Raw genomic sequence first — 15,928 nt, forward strand, 5'->3', positions numbered from 1 at the left:
GTTCATCAGCTGTCAGGTGTGTTCAGTCCAAAGTCAAAGCCTTTTGACTGAACTTAAGAAGTTTAACTTTCATCCTGTTTATTTTATGTTGATTTGGGGCAACAAGAAGTAAATACGACGGCATATTTAGGCTGATGTAGACGGGGTAAAAAGAAGGGTAAATTTACATCAGTAAAAATGTTTCAGTGTTGTTCTTTCGTCCAATCCCCTCAGTGATGGTCTCTCTAAACACAATAAAAGGTTCTGCGTTTTATACAATGAAAAGTCCAAACAGATTATGACACTTGCAAAAAATGCAAAAATTACTCCTACAGCATTAAATTAGACACCAAACTCAGGTGGATATGACATTTTTAAAATATATTTAAAAAAACATAAATGAAGACCCGAAGCTGTGTGTGATTCTGTTTTGTTTGCTTTGTTTTTTAAAATAAATTTAACCGTTTGTTGTTATTTGTAATCCGAGGCTTCAGTTGAGCAATCTGATGTTAAAGTTTTTCTTCTCAGTTCGACTAATGTTGCTCTCATATTTTTCTGGATGACTTTTATATTTTAAATCCCATTTTTGGAAGCAGACTGATGTGAAACTCCCTGGAATGTGGCTTTTTTGATATTCATATTTTGAATAACTTTGTATATGAAATAATAAGCAAATTCATCCAGCATGTCCCATGAATAAACTGCAATAAAACCATGTAGAGCAAAGAGACGCATGAGACTGAAGGTTTTGCTGCAGCAGAAATCCTTTGATGGTGGTTGAAATTTTCAACAAAGCTACTTTGTTTGTTGACAGAGTTTATTTTCTGTGTTGCACAACCAGAATATGAAAACAGAAAAATAAAATGTGGATGTGAAATGGAAAGTTTTTCTGTTTTTTGTTTTTGTTTTTTCAGACAACTGCAGTTCTTGTCAGATGTTTCCATCAAAATGGGAGCAACTATCTGCCAAAAATCTCAGAAAATTGGAGATTCGTCTCAAAAAACAATACATTTTCTGAGTTTGAAAAGTTGAACAATTGCTTGAAAAACTCAGAAATCTTTAAAATGTTAGAGAAAAGAACTTCTATGTTCACCAGAAAAGTGAACACTGAACATTTTCTGGTGAACATTTGATCTTTTTTGTTTTTAAACGTCCTGACACACTGTCATATCTGTTATCTGATGCCTTCCTGTGAGTTGGACACTTTAGCATGAAATATTTTGCAACATTCAGTTTTAAATGCAGAGTTGCAATTCATATCTTGCTACTAGTATTTTACCAGTGCAGCTGCTTCTTCAGTGTAGTAGCAAAGACACGTCATGAGTAAAATACATAAGCATCACAAGACTCAACGCTTCACAAAATGTGCTCAAATTTTACATGCAAAATGCATTTCTACATAAAAATAGCTGTGTTTCTATTACAAATGTGCATAAAACTTCATTGTTCCACTGATAGAAAAAGAAAAACACAATTTTGCATCACCATCCTCCAACTATCTCCTGTCGTCTTCGACTGTCCTACGATTGTGACGCCTGGTTGTTGATCATGTGACTTGTGTGATGCAAAAAAAATCATTTCAGTTTTTCAAAGTAAACTAATGTCAGCACAGCTTGCAACTTTTGATCTAGTGAAAAACTAAAGTTTTTTTTTCAAAATTGCCATGTTTCCAATTCATCAAATTAACTTTTGTCATTTCATTTTACACAATTTGACATTTAGAAAATTGTCAAATATTAGAAAAAAAACCCTTTTGCTAAAACGTTTTAACGTTCGGATGAAGTGCTTTCTTTGGCCGATCAAAATTGGTTTATTTCACAAAACTATTTCCTGTCATCACATGACCAACAACTAAATATTACTACTGGCAAAAACCCTGAAGAAAAAGGTTACAGGAAGTAGTTTGAGGATGATGGGACGACGTTTTTTAACGACTTATTGCGTGAACAAACTTATTCATGTGATTTTTTTTTTATTGCATTTCTTATTTAATGTAACAAACTAATTGTGAAGTTTTGTTTTATTAGATATCAGAATCGGGAAAGTTTTGCACCCATTTGTAATTGAAACGCTGCTAGCGTGACAGCAGCTTTACAAATTCAATTGTGCAAAAAAAAAATCCTTCACTTTTCATAAACCTGTCTGCATATCAAAGACTTTCCCTCTGGTAGTGGATGAATCAGTTGGGGACAGATGGGTCCCTAAGGTCACAGTCACAATGCATTCCTGGAGTTTCACTGCAGAGTCAGCTGGGAGAGATTTACCCCCTTTGCCTTTTCATTTCCTGGCAGGTAAACCATCAGCTTGGTTGGATGAAATCGTTTCCTACTGTCCTCAAATGCTGCACGATACCAGCAGCTCCAGCTCTGCCCGCCTGGCAGGAACTAATGTGTGAGAAACACTGGCTTCTCGTCGTAATCCGCCTCATCTGCTGCCATCTCTCCAACCCTCCCTCTCCATTTAAAGGGTCCGGACGTCTGGCCGGTTCTGTAGTGGCAGCTCAGTTTGGGGTCATGTAGCAGGCTCCACATGAGCCAGATCTGTGGGACGCCCAGGCTGTGAACAACCATGAGCTCCCTGTAAAAGCAGGGGTCAAACGTCTGGAGGTGCGGCGCCGCGGACGGTCGGTGAATCCCGAAGGTGCGAAACCCCTGATGGCGTAAAGGTTTGACGCCGATCAGCTGGAGGCACATTCCTAGAAAAACATCATCAATCGGGAACAGCTCCACCTAGGAGAAGTTTTATAAATCAGTCACAAACTCATAAAATAGAACATTTGTGGTAAAAGATGGAGAAGTCTTCTTTAATAAGTGGAGGCCAGAACTTAGCAGACAAAAATCTCACTATCTAAGAGTGATTTCGTCCAAAAAAAAGGAAATGTACTGAACATTTGTGTCGCCCACCTGTTCAAGGAAGCATAATGAGGCAGGCCGTTTCTAAAACCTGTTTACCTCAGCCAGAGTTTTAATCTTTAGCTTACCTGTTGACAGGCGGAGCTCAGCCTTCGAGCCGTGTGTCCTGACATCACAAACCCTCCTCCTCCAGCATAACTGGGGTACAGACCGCCTCCATACACAAACTCCGGAACGTAGTACTTGGAAGTGCGACGGCGGATTGGTTTTGCATTCACAATAATATCCCCCACGAACAAATCCTTCTCCGGCTCTCGGCCTTGGAGCATCTCCAGGATGTTTTCCACGTTTACGTAGACGTCAGCGTCTCCTTTGAAGATGAACCTGATGGAGAGCAGAAGGATATTACTGCCTGCATTCCCATCACAAATTTGTGCAAAACATTATCAATATGTTTCCATTAAAGAAGAAATGCAATTATAATCACACTTGAATAAGTTTGTTCAAGTGATAAATCGTTAAAAAAGCAAGGCACATTCTGTTGCCACTGGTCTAAACCACAAAGAAAAAACAAGTAGTTGGAAGATGATGGAGGTTTTTTTTTATTTCCATTGAGCATTTTGAAAATGTCAGATTGAGTAGTTACATAGTCAATGGAATTGCAGCTGATTATAGCTTCAGATGAGGCTAAAATAATAATCATTTAAGACTTTTTCATTCACACTAACTTCACATGAGGACAGCTGCTGTTAACCCATTCCAGAAAATGTGTTTCCTTCAGAGTCAGGTTGAAGAAGGTGTCCTCGAAATCCCAGAGCAGGACGTCCTGGAAGGCTTGGCTCTCGTAGGCCAGCAGCCGATCCCACAGAGGCAGGGAGGAGCGATTCCTGGGAATCCCCAGCAGGAACACGGTGCGAATGGACCGGGCCGGGTGGAACGTCCCCTCCCTCCCCCAGGTCCGACGCACAACCTGGAGCAACGGCGTGAGGAGAAAAATAAATAGCTACAAAAGAAATGTGATTAATAGATTTAAAGCAGCAGCTGTCATAAAAGATATTTTTCTTACATGTTTCTGTTAAAGTTATCATTACATAGTGACAGATGAGCAGGGCCGATCCAAGGCTAGAAGTGATTTGTTTTTACAATAATATATATCTGATATGTGTAGAAATAATTTATGGACAAAAAGAATTGCTCTTGGGGCCCCCTGGTGGCAGCGGTAGGTAAGCGCATCCAAAGGTCCAAAGCTCTGGTAGAAGATAAGTTAGCAAAACAATGTCTCAAAAACGGACTAGTACTTTTAAATCAATATTGAGGAATTATTTTCTTAAATCAAGCTCCTATATCTTACTGAAAAGTTAATTATGGTAAAAATTTTGCTACCTGCCGCTTGTCGAAATCTGCAGCTGTAGATTTCACAGCAATGAGCATGTAGGGAGCAGAAACAGTGCCTCCTCTTCCTCCTCCTTCCTCTTCTTCTCTGATGCGACATTTCTCAGGCTGGTCGATGAGCAGATTAAAGTTCCTTTTGTCCTTTTCTCTCAGATATGTCTCGAAGTCAAACGGCGGTAGCGTCGGTAACTGTTTTCCAGCAGCAACGGTTGGAATAACTTTCTTCTTTCGTGACCTGGATCTGATCTGAGAGCTGGATTTGGACTGGGAAGGTTTGGACCTGAGTCGAGGTTTACAGGAAGGCAGGTGTGGCTGTAATGGGGCCTGGATTTAAAAAAGGAAGAAAAATAGAACAACAAATGATGAAAGATTCATCTTTTTGACTCAAGGTTTAATTATGAAAATTTCTGCCTTTGCTTTTAAGATAATTATCCCAGAAGGAAAAATCTGTTTTGGTTTGTAGTTATAGTTGGAGAGAAGCGTCATGTTCAGAGATTGGTAGAGCAGCAAAAAATTAAACTCAGGTTTATTTTTATTATGACTCAAAATGAATGAATGAATGAATGAATGAATGAATGAATGAATGAATGAATGAATGAATGAGTGTGTGTGTGCGCGTGCATGTGTCAGTTCCTGCCTGCAGCGCCTCCTTCCTCCCAGTATGTGAACTGGAGCCCAGCAGGGAGCGACTGGAGCTGGTGGATCCGTGGATCTGCAGCTTCCAGACGGATCGGCTCCACCCAGCGGAGAGGACGACCTGGAAACACCGCCGGGTCAAAACTAACACGGGGGAACGCTTTCTCCTCAAAACACCGCCACTTTTCTGTTCCTCTTCACCTGACGAGCGTAGAGCAGAACACACAGCGCCACCAGGAGGACGAGTGTGCACATTACATCTCCCTTCACATGGAGGACCCTCCTCATCATCACCACCTTCCTCAGCATTTTCTCAGCTCTGCTGCATCTTTAGTCAGCTGGATGAACTCTGACCTGAAACACAAACACACTGAACTTTGCTAGTGACCACACCAACATAAAGACAAAAAAAAAACAACAACGTAGCTTAGCATAAATCAAAATTAATAAAAATATGCACCTGTTTTCCTCTCTCTGCTTTTTCTGCATCACTGAGGATTTGTTCCAGCAGAACAGACGTGTGGAGTCGGCCATGTTAGTCTGCAAACATCACAGGTCTCTCCACCCTCCCGCATCACTGTATTTAAAACTCTTTAAAAAAAACCACCAAAAGCAGCACCATATTGTTTCAGTATAAAATCAGTTAAAAATGGCAGATTTTATATCATAACCTCTTATTTTCTTCAACTATTCCTTTTCTCTAACATTATTTTAATTTCTCCTGAAAAGAAAAGCTAAACTGCTCTGAAAATGTAAGAAAGGTTTTTTACAACAAAAAAAAAAAACGTTTTATTATTTTGGATCGGATGAAAATGTGTTTTATCTACATAGTGAGAACATTCAAATAAAAACAGTAGAACAAACATGCTGAAAGAATCCAAAAACCATCAGTAACTGCGGAAATGTGCTGCTTTTCTTCTCTTTCCTTCGTTTTAAACAAATGTAACATTTCTTTGCCAGTGCAGAGTCATTACTCACTCCTGAATTTCCCCTCAGTCACTCAGATCTCTGCAGTTCAGCTGAATCTTGCTCTGTTTTGTCCTGATGAATTCAATGTTTTCCTGGATGATTTCTTTTCCAGTGTTTCAGTTGACATCTCTCTTGTTTGCCTCAAGATTTAAGACAATCAGCCTTTTCTATAGAGCAGTAAATGGCTCATATTTCATCTTTGTTTTAAGTTATTTTTAGACGTGTTTTACTTTTTTTCCTGCAATGCAAATTGCAAAATAAATTCTGAATTCCCATTTTTCTGGTTTGAACTGATGAGGTTTAGCGTTTACTTCGCTATACAAAAAAAACTTGACTAATTTTACTAAGGTTAAGAAAAATCGGAAATGCCAGACTTTTCTCCGCAGTTCATAAGAAGCACAGAATAAAAAGCAATAAGTTACATAACTGTCAACTTTGTAAACAATGAACAGCGCCAGAAAATCGTTTTTGTTGAAACTGTTAAGGGGAATCCAGGAAAAGAGTTACATTATAAAAAATAAGAACATAGCAGGTAAGCTACTAATCGACAACTTATGATTTTCCTAAAGCAGAAGAAAATTCACGCATGAAGCAAATATTTTAATGCGTTAAATAACCGCAAAACATCCAGACTCACCAGAGAAAACATGTCATCTGTTCCTGCTCCACATCCTCAAAGCATAAACACAAAGTCTGACTCAGACATTCTGCAAACACAAAGGTTTCTGCAGAACCGAACCTGAAATCTCTGGTTCTGTCTGAGCTGGTGCTGCGCTCATGAAGCGTTCACGTGCATTAGGGAAATATTAGCTTTGAACGACGTTGAACATTTTGATGGAACGGATCCTAAAAAATGTTCTGCCTCAACAATTCTGCGCAACAAAATGAACCCAAATCCGGAAATCAGTCCAATAAGAGACCGCATTTTGTTTTTCATGCGTCTGAACGCAACATGACACGTTTGGACTATTAAACGGTTAATATTTCCAGGGGGCGTGGCGACATGGAGAATCACTGAGCAGAAACTAAAGAGAGAATATCTTCTTCACTAAACAGCAGCTCTACTGTTTGTCAGTGCTGTAAGTTTTTTTTTTTAAAGAGTGAGATAACAGTCAACATCACAGGTTCTTGAAGGCAGCATCGTCATTCCTTGCTTCGACCATGTGGTTCAAATTTCAGCGGAACAAGTCCAGATGCCAAGTCAGCAAGAAATAAACCCAGAGCGTGGCTTCAGCTGGTCTGCTGCACATCTCCTCCTGCAGAGGAAGCAACATGGATGAAACAGACGAGGAACAAAAACGGATCTTCATTTTAAGCCCCTGAATTCCTGACAGTATCATTAAGCAGCCACACTATCTATCAATCTTTTCAAGTTGTTCTGATCAACAGTTCTCCGAGAAAAATGTTTTTCTCATTAATTTTCATGTTCATGACCATGTTCATCAATTAACTAATTACCACAGAAAAATGAAAGACAAAGCAAGTGTCAGAACGGATGACGGTAATACCTTATTGGTGCATCATCTTCCTTCAGCTCATTAGGGCCTGTTAGGGACCAGAGAACACAATAACTGCTCCATAGATTAAGTTTTGTTTTCAATTGTTTGATAAGATTGACTGTTGCAATGAAGAAAAAAAAAATCCTGCCATCTCCGATCCTTACATTCAAACTGTGCTTGTTTTATTTTCTAAGCTCTGTGCAATAACATAAAACTGAAGGAAAAATTAGGAGCTGAAACACTATCAACAGACTTTTGCACAGGATTCTCTCCACTTTCATAAATGACGCTCAAGTTTAGAATAATTAAAATTATTATTCTAAATGACAAAAACATCTGAAACATTAATACATTTTAATAAGAACGCTGCAGCAATCACAAAAACAATCTACAAAAGGTAAACAAGATATACACACGATCACACTCTTTCCAATAGAAACATCACACAATTTCCTTTGGCTAAAAAAAAAAAGACAATGACTGGGAGAGCTACCCGCTCCGACCCAACAGCTGCGCGCCTCACTGCAGCTGGACCCAATGAACAGAGACCACATCCAGCATAGTCGTTTGGTGAAAACGTTCTGATGGCTCTGTCACGAAGCTTCAATGTTTTGTGCACCATCACCTAAAACGGCGCTAAAAGACAGAACTGTGAGCCCGGTTAGACTGTGGAAAGCTATGCTGAACTACATCAGGGCTTTCTAACCAGCCACACAGCTAAACTGCAGCTCTAAGTTTGTTCTCTGTTCCCCCGAGGTGCTGCCTCGTTACATTTAAGGCTGAGTGAATGTTTGTCCCAAACGCCTACAATCTTTTGCACATGTTATGTGTTTTCCTTTCCTTTCTAGCACTCATCAACATCCAGCTAGCTGGCTGATTCCTGCACTCTGTCCTCAAGAAGAAGCCGTGCCGGCCCTCATGATCCTGAAGAGCGCGTTGATGTTGTTGCTCTTGATGGCGTCTCGGCAGGCGGCGATCACCTGGTTCTTGGGTTTACCCACTGGGCAGGAACAAGAAGAGTTTCAAAAATATATTTAAAAAATGTGACAACTGTAAGCAGATTATTATCCAAACTGTGTCTGTTAACATACTAGCTAATGTAATCCAAACCAGGTTGTCTGGAAAAGATTTTCACTTTTTTTCTATCATGTTTCCAAAACACCAAGCTTCATTTTATTGAGATTTTATATGAGAAACCAACACAATGTTAGTGCAAAACTGTGAAATAAGAAGGAAGCAATTTAGAGCTCCCAACATATTTAGCCTGAAAAGCGAGGAGTTATAATTTTATACCCTAAAATAAAATGTAAATCAATAAAAACACTGCATTCAGAGGCTTAGTTTGATGACCTTTGCCACATGTCTTCCCTTTCTCAAAATCAGATTTCAAATACCAAATCACAAGAGTCAAAAAAAATTTAAACACAAATCTTCAGATTTTTAACTACAAAAAATGTTGAAACTATAGACAAATTTCTTTCCACTTTTGCACAACTTTGTGTTGAACTAATCATCACACAAAACTTGAACAAATAGAAGTTTGTGGTTCTAATGTGATAAGACGTGAAGAAGTTAAGGGTCTATATTTCTCATGTTGCAGCCCAGCATACCTCGGAGTCGGCCGGCCCGTTGGATAGCCTGGTTGACTGACTTGAGGCGAGCCAGAAGGGCGTTGTGATTGTTAGAGCGGATGGTGTATTCATTGATCAGATCCCTGTTCAGATCAAACAGCTCCCTGTAACGCTTCTTCATTGTTTTCCTACAGACAAAAGCACAACAGTGTTTGCTGAAGGTTATGTTTGCTGATTATTTCAGACAGAAATGAGCACTTCTAATATTAAGATGAACGGTTTTAGCCAAGTTTATACAAAGTTTGGGGTTTGGTGGCTCACATGTCAGCCATGAGGCGAGCGTCCTCTGCCTGGACCAACATGTGTCTGATGTGGTTGGAGTGGTCGGCCATGTCAGCAGTTAACTTCTGATGCACAGAGTGAAACTCGTCCACCTGTGACACAAACATCCACCATTCAGCATTAACATCTCACTGTCTTGTTTAATTTGTTTCAAAAACAGCTGGTAAACAAGTAAAACTAGAACTAACATAAAAAATACTTTTAAAATTAAAACCAAACAATACTGCAGCAGAATCCTCTTGGAGATTTGTCATGTCTGGCTCTACTTTACATCATAGGCGGCTGACACTAGAAACAGCTGAGCCTTTTAGAAAGAATTAGGATTTTTTGTATCTAAAAATGTTTCAAAAAAACCATCTCAGTTTCAGTGAGAACCTCAGTGAGCGTTGTACGAAGCTCCTCAAAGTATGATGGGAAATCTGCTTCCACCGACAGGTCCTCCATCGCCAGGAAAGAGGCGAGGGACTGAACCAGATCGCCCGCAAGATCAATATCATCGGTCCTCAGGGTGATCTCAAGAAAAAAAAAAAAAAAAATCAGGAAAATCTCAATTAGGTGGAAGTTAATAGTGGATTAAATGAACCTAAATAGTGTCACATTCCTAAAATAGGTCTTAGTAATTTTAGTAATAATATGTAGATTCAGTAAAATTGTTGTTTGTGGATGTTGGAATACTGAGCTACTAGTTGTTTAGCACTTAGTGTAGACTGGGGATGTCGAAGTAACCATTCCTTCCCCAGTCTTTTTGATATTTTTTCTAATTAAAAAAGTAGGTTAGTGTTTATTGTTTACCTGTCCGTTACTGGCCATATGAAAAGACATGAGTCCTCCTCCACGGAGGGAATTAAATGTAACATTTGGACTCTCGACCACCTCTGGAAGCAGGAAGTTCTGATTGAGCCACATTACCACCTACATTCACACCAAAACATGAACAGGAAGAGAAAGGAACAGGTTTCATATGAACCCAATCAGAACGGTTCTATATTTCATCCTCTCTCCCACCCTCTGCGGTCGCTCGTTGATGCTGAAGGAAACTGTTCCAGCAGGAGCGGCAGGCGAGTCCTCTGTGATCTCATACATGGAGAAACGCGGCAGCTGCCGAGTGATTTCAAACACGTGGAACTGAGTGCTGCAGAGGGGATTTCAGAAAGCAAAATGTTACAATGAATCATTAAATGACTGAGATTTCCAGCATTTTCTTGACATTATGGAGAGTTTAACTCAGGCTGTTTTACATGTCCCACCTGGTCCTCCCTCCAACAAAGGCCTTGATGTGCAGATCCACTGGTATGTCTTTAGGGGGGATGATGGGGACTCGGACACAGCCCGACAGGTTCTGGACACTTGGATGGACAACGTGACTCTCGCCCTCAAATATTCCCTCAGCAAAGATGAGAACCGCACGGATGATTGTTTCTGGAGAGAAAGCGCCACACAGACAGTAATTTCAGCAGATTTGCAGAGAACACAGATGCTTAACATACATGGAGTGTGAGAAGGAGCAACCATTTGGAGTTGAGATGCTAAGCTCTACATGAGCCTTCTGGGCCTCCGTAGCAGCTCTGACAGACAGCGTTGTCTGCAGCTGAGTGTTGGCTGGTATTACCCCCATCCCACTGTTTGTCTGTGGCACGCCCTGAAACACAAGGTGTGGAAGAAGGTGAGCATAAAGATCTTAAAAAAGCATGATTCTAGTGTAAATCATCATTAGATTGGATTTATTGTCATTGTCCAGAAAATAGTACAATAAAATAAATAGTACAGCTCTTCTTAAACATTTACAAACACTGAAAACACATTAGACCAGACGGCGTGATGTAGAAAAAAATGCTTTCTTGAACAAGTTAGGATCCATGTGCAGCCTCGACAAAACATGTTCATTGCACAAAACCATCTTCAGACAATGAAATCTGCTCAGGTCTGCCTATTTTGAATTCTGTTTTAGGGCGTCTTCTCACTTTAAATCCAAATGATCTGCCGCTCGTTGTGCCCCCCAACTCAAAGTCTTCACTCACACATGAAAATTGTTCAAATTAAAGCACAATAATGCTACTGTGCATTTTTGAAAAGCAGAAGCGGAGCCTCCTGCACAACCAACGGGAATGCAGCAAGTGGATTCTGGTTGGTAAACCAACAACAAAAACACTTGTCTTTTCCACCAGCCATTGTACAACGCATACAGTGAGAAAATCAGCTGCCCAAACAAGCAGGGCTTTGCTGCGTTTGCTAGGTAAGGGCAGTGTTTGCTTGTTTGTGACGTTACATTCTAGAGATTTTTGAAAGATTTTATTTTACAGACACCAAAGAAAAAAAAAACTTATTGCCAAAAACCGGCTGTGTAGTTTTCTTGTGAATTATGAATTTTGCACATATTCAGAATTTGTCCTAAATTATGAATTTTGCACAAATTATTTTGTTGTGTAACAAAATGAGAAAATCTACTGTCAATCTGAGCATGTATCAGAGTCACTGTTAGAAGTTAAAAATGGTTTGTAAATGAAAAAGAACCATGAATACCTTGGCATTTTCTTCATAGTTACGCAGCTCCAGCAGCAGGTTCTGCCTGCGCTGGCTGAGCTCCCGAATGCGATCCTGCTCAGCGTTGGAGTCCATCAGATTCCCTTTCAAGTCCTTACTGGCAGGCAGGTAGCCACGCACTAGAAAATACAAACATGGCCAGATCTCATTATTTCAAAGAGTGACAAATCAAGTTAAAAAAAAAAAAAAGCATTTAGGAGTAACAATATTTAAAATTTAGCAAGAAGGCTTTGAGCAAAAACTGACACAGACTGGACTCACCTTCTCCTTCTATGGAGGTGCAGATGAGTTGTACCTGCCCATCTAACCTGTAGTCTCCCTCCACCACTCCGGCTACAGATGAGGAGAAATTGTCCTTAAAGATGACCTCACCTGTTCGGTCGCTTCGCGCATCGATCTAAAACAAGAGCTGGACGTCAGCAGAGGCTCCAAATAGCTAAGCCCAGGAAACAAAAGCTGGAATTTATGGCATTCCTGCAGAACGGCCACGGACCTTTCCATTGGACCAGCCAGTGATGAGTTCCACAACTCCATCAGCATTCAAGTCAAAGGCATGGATGCTCATTGCATGGTTCTTAGACTGAGGGGGAAGATCAGTGTGTAATTAATTAGTAATAATATACAAACAGGAGTGCAAATTAAAAAGCTTGAGCACCTTAGCAGAGGTGTAGTAAAATACTTTGAAGTAATTACTAACAGCAAAGCTTGACAGGTTTATCTAGCAGATAGACAAAGTTGTAACAGAAGTTAAGTCATTTCCTATGTTGAGTATTTCCACATTCTGACTTCAACTCCAGTATTTAGTGAAGATGTGTCTCTAGACATGCTTTAACATTTAGATTGTATTAATTTTAACTGATTCCTAACTGTTTTTTTCCTTATTTTTTAGATTTTCTATTTCAATTCATAATTATTCTTCTCATTACAAACATCCCAAAGCGTGTTCATTATCAATTCCTGTGCTGTTCCAGTGTTTTTCTTACTGAAGCCCAGTTTACATGTAACTTTGGAGCTTTTGGAGCTTGTTATCTCGTTGTCTTAGTGTTGACAATAAGCAGCAACCCTTTTTCTTTAATATTTTGTTTAGCTTTAAAATTTGGCATGTTATATTCTAAACTTGACAGCTAAAACTAATTGTAGTCATCGTCAGCAGGTTTTTGTCCACTCCTATCCAGGGGTTCAAAAAACAAACTGAGGAGTATTCAGTTGTTTTCTGTTCAAATCTCCGAGCTGCCACAAATTCACACGCCCCTTCATACCTGCATTTGGCCGGTGGTAGGTGCCAATTTCAACCCGTAAAAATGGCAGTTTTAGGATTGGTGTTGCAGATAAAACAACAGATTTCAGATTTCTGTGAATTCCTATACACCTTAATCCTCCAGTAGCGGGCTGCGCGGTCATACACTCCAACTGTGCCATTAGCCAGAGCGTAGCCGAACCTGCTGCCATGCATGTGACACAACGACGTCACTGTCTGTGAAGACAAGAAAAACCCAAATATTCTGAACTGGCATGGAAGATTATTTAGGTATTTCACAAAACCAATAATGCTTTTCTTAACTTTATCATTCAAAACAACGACAACACAACATGTTTATTTACCTCATTTTCATTCAGTTCTGAGATGAGCTGATCCTCTTTGAAAACCCTGATGTCAAAGTCCTCAGAACCAACAAGAAGCTGTCAAATAAGAAAAAACTATTATTGTTTGGTATGAAAGAACCTTTTGAAGAATATGAATTCATAAGAGTTACTACAACATTTAATTTCTTTTTGGGATCAATAAAGTATTTTTGAAGTTAATTTTGAAACAGCACTTCCTTAACATTTTTAACCAGGGCCTGCAGCTCTTCAAAATAAAAGTCTAATACTTAACTGAGCATGGTCCTTTTTGAACAATTTTAACATACAAATCCAAATCACTTCAGATTGCTAAGTTTGATCAGGGATTGTAAACTCTTTGAGTATTCATCATTCAGATTTTGTTCTAATTCTAATGATATTATTATTGTTTCAAATCTCAGACTTACCTCATTTTTTCCATCTCCAGTGAAGTCAAAAAGCACCAAAGACCTGACGTTATCACCAGTTACCTGAGAAAAGGGGAAGTCATAGTTACGACCAAAAGAAATATTGAGGAGTAAGCTATTAGCACATTTTATGAACTTGTTCAGGCAAATAAACAATACATTAAGGCAACAAAAGAAATGTGTGACATGGCATTTATACTATAGTTTTAACAGAGCTGTGCCTCAAGTATTCACATGTGATATAATATTGTTGTTTTCAAAGTCTAAAAGTACTGAGTGACTGTTAAATTACATAATCAGATGGACCAAAATACAAAGTTAAGTGGAAATTTAGATATTTTCAGGGCGAAAATGACAATAATTCATGTACATAACATCAGGCAAAAAAAAAAAAAAAAAAAATTTCCGAATCAAATCTTACTGTCCAAAAGTGGTCGTTCCCTTCATAGTCAAAACCTTGCAAAGCACAATTCCCTCCGATGATGGCAAGAGGAGAGGAGCTGTCTCCCAGTTTTCCCAAAACAATGGCATTAGCTCCATCTGTAACCTGGAACAACACAAAACAATTAAAAAACTATAAACAAACATCACAAAAAAAGAAGTCTGCTCTACATCCAGTGACCCAAAAGATAGTTGTTCCACTTACGTCTCTGTAAAAAACATCTGTATTGTTGTGAACATCATAGGCCAACAGATTGGTCTGCGATCCCACCAGAAGCGTGTCTCCTGTGGTGTTTGGTCCCAGTGTTCCTGCTGTCAAACATGTCACGGCCTGGTTGATGTTGAGAAGAGAGATGTCAGAGTCCTGGGTGCTCTGGCTCAGTCGATGGGTCGCAGGTCTCTGAACGCGATCATGAGGGTTGTGGATGAAAACCTGTAAATGAAGAACAGTTGAGGTTAAAATGAAAATCTTTTTTTTTATGTTCCTTCAGCAACTTTGACACTTGCTGAGCAGTTATGCTTCATGTTCCCCTCACCTTGCCTGCTTGCGTCGCTGCTGTTAGACATGGGTGCACTCCATCAAACTTTCCAACAGCCACCATGCGGGGGTTGATCTTGTGGTTCAGCTTCAGTGTGAAGATGGGGACCATCGTGACGGGGCCTCCTTGTCCTTAAACAGTGAAACTTAATGTTGACACATAACTGTCAAACTACTGGCACGTAGGGCGTGTCTGCGCGTATGTAACCAGCTGGCAATGCGGTTTTTTTGCGTCTCTAATGTAATTACAGGCTTTACCTCAGCCAGACAGCGGCGACTTCTGTTGCCTAGCAACAGCGACTAGCACGCTAAAGCTGTTCATCTGGCTAATCTCTCTCCGATTTGCGGTGCAAGAGCACAGATTTTACAACAAAATCAGTTCCTTCACTGGTTAACATGTGATTACTGATGTCAAATAATTAGAATGCAATAAGGGAATTTTAAAAATTACATAAAACTCAGAAATTTTGACGATAAAACTAAAAAGTAGGCTAATCATGTCAAGTCAGTTCTTTCTTTTCCAAACTCATACCAGGAACATAATACTAAAAAAAACAACAAAATCTTGTAAAAAATCATACCAGGTTGTGTAATCGCTGCCCTGAGCCCCTTCTCAGCTGTTAACTGTCGGGGTTTGGTGGACTGAAGTCGGCTAACCAATAGCTACATAGTTCGGCGTAACGTTTACAGGCTAACTTCCGGTAGTTTCTTTTCAAAATAAAACATGACAAAAATAAAATTACAAAATATTTCAAAATCTTTTCTCAGAAAGAAAATTAATTTTGTAAGAAGAAAAAGAAAGAGAGAAAAAAGACAGAAAGAAAATAAAATATTTTTTGGAACAACTATTGAAGGAATTACGAAGATGATAATGCAAAAAGATCAGACTCCATCCATTTTCTCTGCATCCTACAGACACCCATCTCTCGTGTCGGGAGAGAGACAGACCCTGGACATGTCGCCAGTCTGTTGCACAGATTGAAGCTATTGAGGCGCATAAAAAAACTTTTTACAGTAAAACCAAAACAAGGGCTCGTCCGGGATTTGAACCCGGGACCTCTCGCACCCAAAGCGAGAATCATACCCCTAGACCAACGAGCCATCTGGAAGAGACTCGCCATGATGTCTCTATTTGAAA

The 15,928-nt window shown here is 39.6% G+C and overlaps 2 protein-coding genes and 1 non-coding gene across 3 annotated transcripts; all 3 read right to left on the reverse strand.

The window, feature by feature from the left end:
* Positions 1–705: 705 nt before the first annotated feature.
* Positions 706–7,563, reverse strand: b3gnt9 (UDP-GlcNAc:betaGal beta-1,3-N-acetylglucosaminyltransferase 9). Its single transcript, XM_055051803.1, has 8 exons — positions 7,337–7,563; positions 5,320–7,084; positions 5,061–5,213; positions 4,861–4,980; positions 4,215–4,547; positions 3,560–3,801; positions 2,960–3,215; positions 706–2,708 (listed from the first exon to the last, which is right to left on the reverse strand). The coding sequence occupies exons 3-8, from the start codon at positions 5,166–5,168 to the stop codon at positions 2,364–2,366; spliced, it is 1,404 nt and encodes a 467-aa protein (XP_054907778.1). The 5' UTR covers positions 5,169–5,213; positions 5,320–7,084; positions 7,337–7,563; the 3' UTR covers positions 706–2,363.
* A 99-nt stretch (positions 7,564–7,662) lies between these two features.
* Positions 7,663–15,473, reverse strand: bbs2 (Bardet-Biedl syndrome 2). The gene is made up of 18 exons (XM_055050964.1): positions 15,372–15,473; positions 14,789–14,922; positions 14,458–14,685; positions 14,233–14,358; positions 13,812–13,874; positions 13,384–13,461; positions 13,151–13,255; positions 12,275–12,361; positions 12,043–12,178; positions 11,761–11,900; positions 10,750–10,879; positions 10,488–10,659; positions 10,246–10,372; positions 10,033–10,152; positions 9,616–9,753; positions 9,220–9,332; positions 8,938–9,086; positions 7,663–8,327 (listed from the first exon to the last, which is right to left on the reverse strand). Exons 2-18 carry the CDS (start codon positions 14,900–14,902, stop codon positions 8,221–8,223), a joined length of 2,133 nt encoding a protein of 710 aa, XP_054906939.1. The 5' UTR covers positions 14,903–14,922; positions 15,372–15,473; the 3' UTR covers positions 7,663–8,220.
* Positions 15,474–15,819: 346 nt separating this feature from the next.
* On the reverse strand, positions 15,820–15,891 carry trnap-ugg (transfer RNA proline (anticodon UGG)). Its single transcript has one exon. It is a non-coding gene; the product is annotated as a tRNA-Pro (tRNA).
* Positions 15,892–15,928: the final 37 nt, after the last annotated feature.

The sequence above is a fragment of the Poeciliopsis prolifica genome, unplaced genomic scaffold, assembly GCF_027474105.1.
Source record: "Poeciliopsis prolifica strain line A6 unplaced genomic scaffold, Auburn_PproV2 SCAFFOLD001, whole genome shotgun sequence".
NCBI lineage: Eukaryota > Metazoa > Chordata > Actinopteri > Cyprinodontiformes > Poeciliidae > Poeciliopsis > Poeciliopsis prolifica.